The sequence below is a fragment of the Podarcis erhardii genome, assembly GCF_964252035.2.
Source record: "Podarcis erhardii genome assembly, chromosome: 1".
Taxonomy (NCBI): Eukaryota; Metazoa; Chordata; class Lepidosauria; order Squamata; family Lacertidae; genus Podarcis; species Podarcis erhardii.
Window position 1 is genome coordinate 97,410,664 of NC_138497.1, and position 12,439 is coordinate 97,423,102.

Here is a 12,439-nt window from a genome sequence, read left to right on the forward strand (position 1 = left end):
CAGAACTCTTCTTATGATCTTAACAGAAACGGTATTGCAGCCCTTAACTTTCCCATTCATTATTTTTGGCCATGGCACATGTTGATCAATATCAACTTTCAGTTTCTGTACCTGCACTTTTCCTCTTGAAGTTGAAAGAATAGCTAAACCCTGATGCCTGAAAACAGCAAGGAACTAAAACTGTTTGAATTGCCATTTGTCAGTGGTGTTGAAGCTGGAGAAAGACACTGATACTTCAAAGTTGCAGACAAAAAATCCTTTGTTAGTCTATAAAAGGAACAGGGAATAGAGGAAACTCTAGGCAGACAGCCCATAGGCCAGTTCACTCAGCCCAGTAATGATTGTGGCAGTAGATATTTGCTTTGCTTCTTTTAAACACATATATTTTATAACTAGCTTATGACCCTCAGTATGACAGGTCTTCTGTTGGTTGAATTTGACTCCTGATTGTCATTCTGTCACCAATACTAGCACCGTGTCTCTTGCCGATAGCATTTCTGGCTGCCATTGATCAGTTGCTCTGATTAGCAAAAGGCCTTGCAAATCATGCAGCTGACTCCCTTTGAAGAGCAACTCATGCCTACATGGATTAGACAGTGTCAATAAGAAGCACAATAAGCAAAGGGAATGGAGGCAGAAAGGAAAAGCAATTGGTGGGGAATACACGATTCAATACTGAAATGTTTTAACAGTATTTGCTGTTGTTTATGCTGATAGGCCTTGACTATCTTTATTATAAATATTTCCAGTGATAGTAACGAATAGCTGGTGAAACATTATATATATGAAAAATATAAACTTAGAAATCACTTTCCTAAACTGTTGATGGGCATAAATAATAATCTGAACAAGGCAATCATAATTAGGTTAATTTCTGTCCTATAACATAGCTAAGTGCCATTATCTTAAACCGTGGATAGGCAAACTAAGGCCCGGGGGCCGGATCCAGCCCAATTGCCTTCTAATTCCAGCCCACGGATGGTCTGGGAACCAGCGGGTTTTTACATGAGTAGAATGTGTCCTTTTATTTAAAATGCATCTCTGGGTTATTTGTGGGGCATAGGAATTCGTTCATTTTTTACTTCAAAATATAGTCTGCCACCCTCCACAAGGTCTGAGGGACAGTTTGCTGAAAAAGTTTGCTGAGCCCTGTTCAAGAGGGTTGTTTTTTAACTGCTCACACGTTATAAGTGCACCAAACACTGAGCAGCTAAAGCACATATGGGATGCATTGTAGCTATATTCTCTTCACACACTCAAGCTGTCTCAGATAGAGGAAAAACCACTGTCAGAGTATTCTAACAGCCAGGAGTATGCAAAACAGGAGAAATCATATTGTGGGTGTTTCCCCTTCAATATACTTTAACAATTATCAATTTGTTAATGCGAACACACACTCTTTTTAAGAGCAAAGAATCAAGTAACTTGCACTGGGAGAAGTAACACTTGTTTTTTCTAAAGAATTCTGAAACTAATAGAGTTCAGGGTGGTCATATTTCACAGTACAAATTTGTACAGTTTAAGGAGTCATTGTTTGGCACATACTTTGTTAACTAATAGCTGTGTGAAAACATAATTGTCTTTACAGTGAGACCTGCAATGATAGTTTCCTGAAAATTCATTGAGGCTAAAATCCTATTACCATTTGCACACACTAATGCTAAAATGGTAGAGTTCTCAAAATCTATTCAGTTTTTCTGTGAAAAATAAATAGTGTAATACTCAAATGTGAATGTATTACTATCCTGAGTTGTACTACTGTCATAGTTCTTTAGAAGAAAACATTGGGGGCAAAAATATTTAATGACATAAATAACACTAAATGTGGGTGACAAAGGTAAAATGAAACTATTGCTCACTCAATTTCACTGTAATCCCATCACAAGGAAAAGACATACACATTTTAAAAACCCAACTAAAATTAAGGATTCTGGAGAACTCTGTAGTAACTCTGAAAAAAGGTTGAAAATGGATCATGAAAACAACATCTACAGAGCTTAGATAGTTCCAACCATAAAAATACAGTGGTACCTCGGGTTACATACGCTTCAGGTTACAGACTACACTAACCCAGAAATAGTACCTCGGGTTAAGAACTTTGCTTCAGGATGAGAACAGAAATCGTGCTCCGGTGGCACAGCAGCAGCAGGAGGCCCCATTAGCTAAAGTGGTGCTTCAGGTTAAGAACAGCTTCAGGTTAAGAATGGACCTCCGGAACGAATTAAGTACGTAACCAGAGGTACCACTGTAATTCCATTGTATTTGTATACCACATTTTCTCCAAACAGTTCAAAGAAGGCAACATGCATGCATTTCCACATACGGAAATAGGGTCCCCCATTCAGATCTGCTCAACTGAAATACATGTGGAACCATTAGAGTTTCTATACATACAGAAGTTTCTATACATACAGAAATAAAGGTTAGCATAACAAACTGGCAACTGTCAATACAAAAAAAATGCTTCTCTGTTAGAATGCATTGGTGATTTGTTTACTTTTTAAATTTTGACACAGACAGCAATTGCATTGGGGCATATCTCTTGCAAGAATTTGTGAGGGATTGGTTCTCTAACTTTGTACTTTAATACACTGTCATCTGTTAGTTGGATAAACAAAGTATAGCAACACACAATTTACCATTTACATTCTGCAAATAAAAATACACTCCAGGGAAGAAATTAACATTTGCATATGCTGAGTGTAAACAATTGGGGTACAAAACTACTCCAGTTTATTTTCAATGCTTCTTGCAAACAAAGTTGTCCCTAAAAGGTGTTAAGTACTTCAGTTACCCTCAATATCACTTACTACAGCAGACTTTTGGAAGGGTGACTTCTTTATGATATATGATAACCTTTACCAACCTTGTGGCCTCCAGATGCTTTTGGACTACAATTCCAATCAGACTCAGCCAGCATGATTAATAGAAGCTTCCACTGTTTTCTCTCCATTCCTCACTTCTGTGCTCACATCAACCCTGTGAGGTAGGTTAGGCTGAAAGAGTAACTGGGTCCAAGCTCCCCCAAGAGGTAGCCAAGCAGAAATTAGAACCCAAGTTGTTATTCAAGACGTCGCTCATTACATCACTCTTCCAGTTTCTTAAATTCATCTTATTTTCAGTACCTTTACAACTCTTAACTGAACTGCATATGTTAAGATCTCTTCTGGTTGCACCCATATAGTCCTGCCCATATGTTAAGATCTAACTCAAAGAGCCTGCTTTCAGTTTCATACGCAGGTCCTGTTTTATGGACACAACATATTCCCTGGAAATGGCAAGTTAGGCAAGTGTTCACATAATGAATCAATGATTTCCATTTATTCCTATGGGGAAATTTCTAATGAGTTCCTGAGAAAGGAATAGCAAGGTTTGGGTACTATTTCCTTGTGTTTGGATAAGTGAATCTGTGTTTGTAAAGCAGGACATGTGTGTATTTTCAGGGACCTGAAAACACTTAGCACCTTCAGAAATTCTTCATAAAGCAAAATGAGATGAAACTTGTATTATATCTTGGAATTTCTAAGAATAGAAGGTTAGTTGCTCGGCACTTATGTCACTAATAACACCTAGTGCTATTTACTACAGTAAAACCTTCTCAAAACAACTATACAAGATAACCAGACTATGTAAGTCAACTACCAGACATCAACTATGTACAGAGGCTGAGAACCCCCCCAAGGGCCACATTCCTTTCTGGGAAACCTTATGAGGGCCATATACTACTGGTAGGTAGGGGACATAGGCAAAAGTGGGTGGAGCAATGTATGCCAATTTTATCTTTATACTATGGACTAATGTCTACATACACCTCTTTCCTCCATTGAGGCAAGTCATTATTGACCATCAACAGCCAAGCAAAAATGCACACAGAGTGTGTGAAAGAAGACCAGATAGGGGTGGGACTGGTGTTCAGCCATGGTCTGAGAATAAAATACTTCAGGTAACTATGAAATAATCTTACAAAACCTACACAAACTAAATTTCACTTCTACATTTCACACCAAATGCTTCTCGTATGCAAACTTTAAATAAATGTGAATCTAGAAAAATCTGGTAGACAGTTCGGTTTTGAATTATACTTTTTAAGTATTGACTTCCAAGGTTATTTTATAATACTCCACAAGAACAATTTTGATAAGTCTTTGAGTAACCCTATCATCATCATCATCAGTATTCCATTGTTATCCCAGCTAACCCTCCAACAACCTTCATTTCCACATTGCCTTCCTACATACTATTACATATAGGAGTTATATATTCAATTCTATTTTCTTATCTTTTGGAAAATTCTGTATCCTCATAAATCATGACTGTTCCACTGGTGTTCCAAAATTCTGTATGGGTTATCAACATCTCTCTGAATTAATTTCTCCTTCCCCTTGAAGCTCCCATGACTTGCCAGCTTCACTATAATGACAACCTCCCACACATTCCTATCACCTACCCCTACTGAAAGGATTTCTGAACTCTTCTAACGACAAGTGATTATTATTCTTGCTGCTGTCAAGTTAACTACAAACCGAAAAGGGGGGGGGGGGACTAGACATACAGATAGATTGAAAATGCACTTGAGAATACAGTTGGTTAATTTCTCTTAGAATAACTTTGCCCTCATTTCTGTGAAATGTACAAGAGGAAGTGCAAGCAACTTGTATTTCCTCTCTGTGGACATGACAGTCATCAACCTCAGTCATAACCCACAGAAACAATGCTGAGTTTTGCTTTTGATGTTACCCAAGTCATGCATAAAGAGAACATGGGAGTCAGACACCAGCTCTGTAATGTGTGAAGCCCACTTTCAGTTCTTAATCAAAATCCCTTGAGATCTGTACTTGTTAAATGTTGTATAACTAATCATACCAAAATGGAAACTACCAAGCAAGAGATTAAATTAACAGTTCCAGACAGGAAATGGCAACATAAAAGGTAAAGGTAAAGGGACCCCTGACCATTAGGTCCAGTCGTGACCGACTCTGGGGTTGCGGCGCTCATCTCGCTTTATTGGCCAAGGGAGCCGGGGTACAGCTTCCAGGTCATGTGGCCCGCATGACAAAGCCGCTTCTGGCGAACCAGAGCAGTGCATGGAAACGCCGTTTACCTTCCCGCTTGAGCAGTACCTATTTATCTACTTGCACTTTGACGTGCTTTCGAACTGCTAGGTTGGCAGGAGCAGGGACCGAGCAACGGGAGCTCACCCCTTCGCGGGGATTCGAACTGCCGACCTTCTGATCGGCAAGCCCTAGGCTCTGTGGTTTAACTCACAGTGCCACACACTACTAAAGGAGAACCTGCCTTGTCAGGTGAACAGCACAAAAGATACTGACTGTCATTTATGGGCATATCTTCCAAGTAAATATACAGATATACCATAGATATAGAATAACTATACCCACTAAATTTATTTTTCCACTTGAGCACATTGTTTTTAATGCACTTTAAAACTGGAGTCATTCCAGTAACTAAAGTGGGTGATTTATTGATTGTTTTTTACTTATATGGTGGTGATACATGATTACTTTTTCTTTTATACTCAAAATACCAGTTTGAAACATTTGTATTTTTAGAAGAAAACCAAGACCATTATTCTGTTACAGTAACTTGTGTCAGCTTACAACTTTATAGAAAATTATAAATATGCCTTGGCAGAGTAAATTTTAGAAAAACAAACCCTTGGCAAGCCAAACACACTGTCCATATCGACACAAAAGCAAGAAAATTCAATTTTTACTTTATTTACAGAACTCTTGAGACTTTTTTTTTAAAATACTGAAGACAGCTTATAAATCAATATAATCTAACACACCTCACAAGTGTCCAAGGCCTTCTGTCAAACTATGCTACCATGAGTACTCCCAAAAACAAAAGCCTGGCATAGACTAGAACAGTTATTCATAACAAACATGAAGAAACAAAGAGTTCAGCATAAGGTCAGCTCTTACTACAGAGCAAAATGATATTCAGCATTGGAATAAATTTCAGCGTAGCTACAAAAGTAATGGTTAAACCCATTCAATATAAATATTCAACATGACTTGGAGAATAGTTTGTTCACCCTCGAGATGCATACGAGTGGCTTTTTTAAAAAAGTTTCCAGTAAAGAATTGAGCTAAAATTATGAGTTTCAGGGAAGGGAAGGGAGATAAACAGAAGTCTAATGTGTCCAACATTTTAATATATTTTTTACATGCTGTATGCATTTTTTAGTATATGAGACTACAAAAATAAAGCAGTGTCTTCTTGGCTGAGTGTCAATTAAGCTACAGAATTTCAAACACAGAAGTTTACACTTGTGCTGGTTTAGAATTGACTATGGGGAAACTTCTGTCTGAAAATCAATACCTGACCTTCTCTCTGAGCCCTGATCTAGCAATTCAATATCACCTTTTAGGAATAGACTCTATATAATTACATTGCTGCTTGAAATATAACTGCAAGGCCTAAAAATGAAAACCTTTCCTATGGTAGCTTACTGTACACTTCTTTACAAAAACCTAAAGCATGGACAAAATGTAGGATTGTTCTTTCTGAGACTTCACATACACTCGTAAACAGTAAGATCCTCCTAGCTGCAAAGTATCATCCTGAGTTGTATGAATTCAAATTTAAAGCTGGGTCACTACTACTCTATATGGAAAACTGGTCTTTGGAGAGGCATAGAACAAGCAGCCCTTTTAGAGTTAAAATGTATACCCCAAACCTATTCTTCTGCAGCAAAACCAGGTCTCTGTCATGTTTAATAATAAAGGTCATAATTCTGTTTCATTTACATGCATTTGAGTGATACTGAGATCAGTAGGACTCATGCATCAGTACGAGGGCGCAGGACTATGCTGCAGCTTATTTAACTCAATTTATAAACTGTTTTAATAAGCAGAATAACAAGGCTTGCTGGAAAAGCTACAACTTCTGAAATCTTCTACAAAAAAACAACAACCCATAGTCCCAAACACATCAGCATAGTAACTACAGTGGTGCCCCGCAAGACGAACGCCTTGCAAGACGGAAAACCCGCTAGACGAAAGGGTTTTCCGTTTTGGAGGCGCTTCGCAAAACGAATTTCCCTATGGGCTTGCTTCGCAAGACGAAAATGTCTTGCGAGTTCCTGCGGGGTTTTTTTCCTCCCCCCCCCTTTTCTAAGCCCTAAGCCGCTTATCAGCTGATCCGATAAGCCGCTAAGCTGCTAAAAGCCGCTAAGCCGCTAATAGCGCTAATCCGCTAAGCCGTCAATGGGCTTGCTTCGCAAGACGAAAAAACCGCTAGACGAAGAGAATCGCGGAACGGATTAATTTCGTCTTGCGAGGCACCACTGTAAGGCAGAAATCCTAAGCCCACTTACCTAAGAGTATGCCCCACTGAATTCAATGTGACTTACTTCTAAGTAGACATGGTTAGGCTTGCTATTTGAAACATTTAATAGCAATTTGATGCTAACTACATTTAATAATATACCTGATGGGATGCTTCCGTTTGTAAATACAGTACAAATACTAAATGCAAAATTAGAATAAAAACACACAGTAATCAATGACCTAAACATGCTATGAGTAAGTAGCTGAACTAATGTGGTGTGCAAAAAACATCCTGATGGACCATACAAATACATGTTATTGCACAAATCAAAACCGATTACCTAAGCACCTGTGTTGTACTTAGAGATATATGGTTTTCCAAATTATGCAGGCTTCAGTGGAAAAAAAATTGGTTATGGTTTACCAAGATGTCTGAATTGACAGGTCGTGTTTTTGCAATAAGCCATAATCAGAAAACATGGTTTATGCTAAATATAATTTGGCACAATGCAATGAAAAACAAGAACAGACAAGCAAATTTAAACCATGGTTTTGAAACCTCAAACCATAGTTAGTACAAATTGTTGTTTGGTGTGCTATCTGAACTGAGCCAAGTTCATTCATAACCCATCATATGCATCAGGTCAGCAGAATTCTAACTTCTGTCACAAAATAAGGCTTCAAGTTTTTTTAAGAACTTGCATACACACTTAGCTGACTAGGACCCCAATGCCTACAACTTGGAACGCCATATTTTGCTGCAGTAAATAGTAAAGGGAAAACATCCAGGAGCATCAAATAAACAGAAACCAGACTTCAAGTCTGTAGTAAATGTCCAGTGCATAATTGGACTTCTGTATGTCCCCTGTGCACTTCTGAAAGATTTTGGGGGGAATCACACTGATGCACTGTACATCTGTGATACTATGAGTCACCTTTAACTGCAGCTGTACTAGTCAGTGCACAACACTTTACAGTTGGAACCAGGACCAGGAACCATTCATATGTTATAGGACGTTTTCTGCAAACTTTTAGATTTCAGCCTGCATAGCTCAGTTGGATACAGCATGGTGCTGATAACGCCAAGGTTGCAGGTCTCCATATGGGACAGCTGAATATTCCTGCATTGCAGGGGGGTTAGACTAGATTATCCTAGGGTACTTTCCAACTCTACAATTCTATGACTCTATGAAAGCACTGCACATAAGCAAAATGAATGAGATCTCCACTCCTCCCACCATTCGAGCCTCCAACTGTTCACACTGGCTGGAACCCATCCATGTTTACAGTGCAGACAGATGCAGAGTGAGGTATCTCATATATAATACAGTGCGGATGAGCAGAATGCATTGGGTGCACCTTGACTTTCACATCTTCACATGTGGCACATAAGGCCTTGAAGAAAAATTAATATTGTGTTATGCATGACAAGGTTACTCTTCAATATTGTTATTAAAGCAGCATTAGTGAAAGAGTGTGGTACCAACTAAAGAACACTTGGAAATCCCGTTAAACTTTCAGAGCTTTCCACATTTCTTCAAGGTGGCACCTAGAAGTCTGAATTTTGCAAACCTATTGGCCATATTTGCACATCATGGTAAGCCCCCCATGTATAGGATTGAAATTGTACTCTTAGCTCCTCCCCACTAGTACAAGCAGAAACCAATCACAATTTCTGGCTCTGTGCTACATTTGAACCAGGGATTGTAGTTTGTTTTTCTCTACACCTGTCACAATAATCTAATGCTTGTGCTTGATTTATCCATCGTGCTGTGAGCAAAACAAACCACAGCCCCTGGTTCAGACACAATGCCAAACCTGGGGTAATGGTTTGTTACCTTCCTGTGGGAGGAGTGAAGAGGGCACAAATTGCTTGCACACGGTAAAACATCACAACATAAAAATGGAAGGAATAGCTAGCTACCAAATTAAAAGAGGATGTGCTACCAAATTAAAAGAGGCAGTTATGTGTTCATTTGCAAAGCCCCTTGTAGAATCTGGACTTAAGTCCCCTTGTCCTCTTGCAGTTATCCTCATTTATTACACTCACACTCAAGAATGCCTATAGTTGACAGCAAGGCCCCAAAGACGTCTCCTCTACAAGTACAAAATGAAAGCTTCAGAAACTGTTTGCAGAGCAGAACCTGCAACCTACATGTCATTTTAAGTATTGCATTTTGTAGAAGTATTATAGGTTTATCACAACACCAGGATATGTTCTAGGTAAGTGTGACAGCCCAAATGCAATGAGTACAAAATGCATTTCAAGGAGTTTATAACATATTTAATTTAAAAACTGTCAGATATGTGTTGCTGTCAATCTTACATACTCTGTTTCATTTATATGAACAACCCGTAATCAAATGTGGGTTGTACTACCCCGCCCCCCGCAACCTTTTTCTCTTTTAAAATTGAAAGACAAGGTCACAATTTTAAAAGATTATGTAACTGCACATTTGATCAAATTCTAAAATCCTTTTTTTCCAAACAATGAAAGAAATTTGTAACTGGGCATCTTTTTTAAACAGGAGTTAAAGTTGGTGGAATGACAACTGATTCTACATAAAAACTGTACAATCAGTCATGTTAAGTTACAGTTTCTGTGTTGGAGGCTGCATATATGATCTGCACACTAAAGTATCTCAGTTCCCCGCCCCCATTCCAGTTATCTGAAAATGGTGGTCAAAAAGAGAACTTCCTTTCAAACCCAGTTCCCCTAAGGCACTGGCACGAAGGCTACAAAGTATCTATTTGAGGAAGCCTTAGCTTCCTACAGTTGTACCTCCAACGCTTTGTTCACCACCTCCTGGAAAGAGGAGCAGAAAGAATCTCTGCAACTATCCCATAAAGCTCTTTTCTACAGGCACACATTAAGTATTAAGCATTACTATTTTCTCTCTTATCACCAACCGGCAATTGCTAAATAAGAAAAGCGGTTTCTAAAAAAGATTTGGTTCAGGTTTGACACTGAAAACTGCCTTATAAGGTATAAAAGCCTGAAAGAAGGAAGAGCCTTCGACAAAACTAAGGAAGTTCCTCTGCGCTTGCTCACAAGAGAGGGTGGACTTTTTTTTTCACCCACACAGAGAGAAGTAAGGCTGAATAAATGACACATATGGAAAAATCATGGCACTGCTGAACAAAACTGCCACTCTAAATAATCCACATAGTATAAATGCATATTCAGATTTGGAGACAATTACAGATCACCCAGCCTGGATTTAAAAGAAATAAGGATTAGAATCTATGCTGATCTTGACTCTGCGCCTAAGCTCTATGAAAGTGCATTTTCCTTTCAGAAAGAAATGAAGCAGCACTGCTTCCTGAAAGAGCTAACCAGGCCGTTGAAATGAACTGAAGGTGGATGAGTTCTCTCTGAAGCAAAGAGGGTAAAAAAATTAAAAATCCTGATCTTAGGATATATAAGTGCCCATTTTCAGAAGCTAGCCTGTTCCCAGTCTGGAAGAAGAGAGCCATTCTATTTGGTCACCCTGCTGCAACCAACACATTGAATAATATTTTTTTTTAAAAAAAAAAACCTCTGGCTAATTGCAGCCTCAACGACTTTATGATGATGAAGACAATGCAACCCCCACTTCCACAGAAGGCCGACGCCTCTAAAGGAATGAGTAAGGGCCAATCCCACATATTTAAAAAACGGGAAGGTGAGGGAAGCTGTGCTGTTTAGGGTGTGACTCCCCTCTCCCTCCCACAAAGGCACACAGTTCTGGATGCTTAAAAAAAGCAGGAAGGAGGGCCATTGGGCAACCTGCTCAGAAAAGGCCAGTCAGAGGAAAATGAAAGGGGGGGGACCCCACCTCTTCCCCACTCCCATTCCTTCCAGCACATGACCCTTTCTCCCCTTAATCTTTTCACAAGTTGAAGGCTAATATAGGGAAAGGGCTGGGGGTGGGTGGGAGAGAGGAGGGGGAGACATGCGTGGGGAGGAGGACAGATAAAAGATGCCTGGCGCTGGGGTGGGGGGGGTGGAACCGACGTCCCTTCCGCCGCCGCCGCCCCCCTTTCTTTTTTTTTTAAATGAAAAGGCAAGCTACCACTCCCACCCGCATTCACAGCCCCGAATGAAAGGGAATCGCAAGGCTAATCTCAATGGCTCCCTTCCCCGCCCTCTCCAAAACTGTCAGCAGCAGAAAAAGCAGCAGCAGAAAGAAGAAATGCAAAAAAGAATTAGAATCAGAAGAGCATTAGCAAGGCAAGGCGCCCATTCAATCTCTCCTCGCCGCCGCTCACCCTGTGCCACAGTCCACCACGCAGGCCGGGAGCCGCCCTGCCATCCTCCTTCGGGTCGAGACGGCGCTGGGGGAAAGGTGCGGAGGACCCCGCTGGGCTCGCGCTCTCTCCTTCCTTCCACTCTGGGGGAGCGAAGCCACCCACTTCCGCAAAAGGGAGCCCGGCCAGCCAGCCCCTCCCTGCCCCAGACGCTGCCTCGCTCCCGCCCCCCGCCCCCACCTCTCACACACACGCGCACAGCGCCGGCGAGCGAGAGAGCGAGCGGAGCCCAAGATGGCCGCCTCTCCCGTCCCTCCCTCTCGGCACCCAAAGCCGACGAGGGAAGGAAGGGACGCCCAGGAGGAAGGGGAGGGCGGGCGCGTCAAACCAAAGCGCTCGGTGACGTACGCTGTTCAGGAAGCGAGTGGGTGCGAAGAAGTGGAGCGGGCGGGCTGCCGAAATATATATATATATTTCTCCTCGCCCGCGCTGGCTGGCTTGCTTGCTTGCGCGCGCGCTCTCTCTTATAAGAAAGGCTCCTCTCCAAGTGACTTACAGCGTCAAGAGAGCACAGGTCGCTTTCTCACACCCCCTCCCCCGCGTCCTCGTGATCTTAATGCTCGCTCCCAAAAGAGTGGCATTGCTGATTTTATCACGCCTCCTCGCCCCCGTAGGATCCTCTCTTTTAAATCCCGACCCGGATGACAGCGGCACGGGAACGTGTCCCTCCAGATTTTGTTTTCTTTTGCTGGACTGCGCTTCCCATCATGCCCAACCAGCGCGGCCAGCAGCCAAGGATCATGGGAATTGCAGTCCAGGAGACCCTGTTGGAGGGCCGTAGGTTCCAGCTCCGGCGGCCCTAGCGATTTCTTTTAAGAAGTTCTGGCAGGGCTCGGGTTCTGCAAACCGCACGGCGG

General features: G+C 41.3%; 1 protein-coding gene across 1 annotated transcript in view; it reads right to left on the reverse strand.

Moving 5' to 3' along the window:
• Window positions 1–11,690, reverse strand: part of ACTR3 (actin related protein 3) — a 34,374-nt gene extending 22,684 nt beyond the window's left edge. Inside the window, exon 1 of the mRNA XM_081873194.1 lies at window positions 11,544–11,690. Within this exon, the coding sequence (XP_081729320.1) occupies window positions 11,544–11,587 (44 nt within the window). The 5' untranslated portion in view covers window positions 11,588–11,690. The remainder of the gene's footprint in view (window positions 1–11,543) is intronic.
• Window positions 11,691–12,439: the final 749 nt, after the last annotated feature.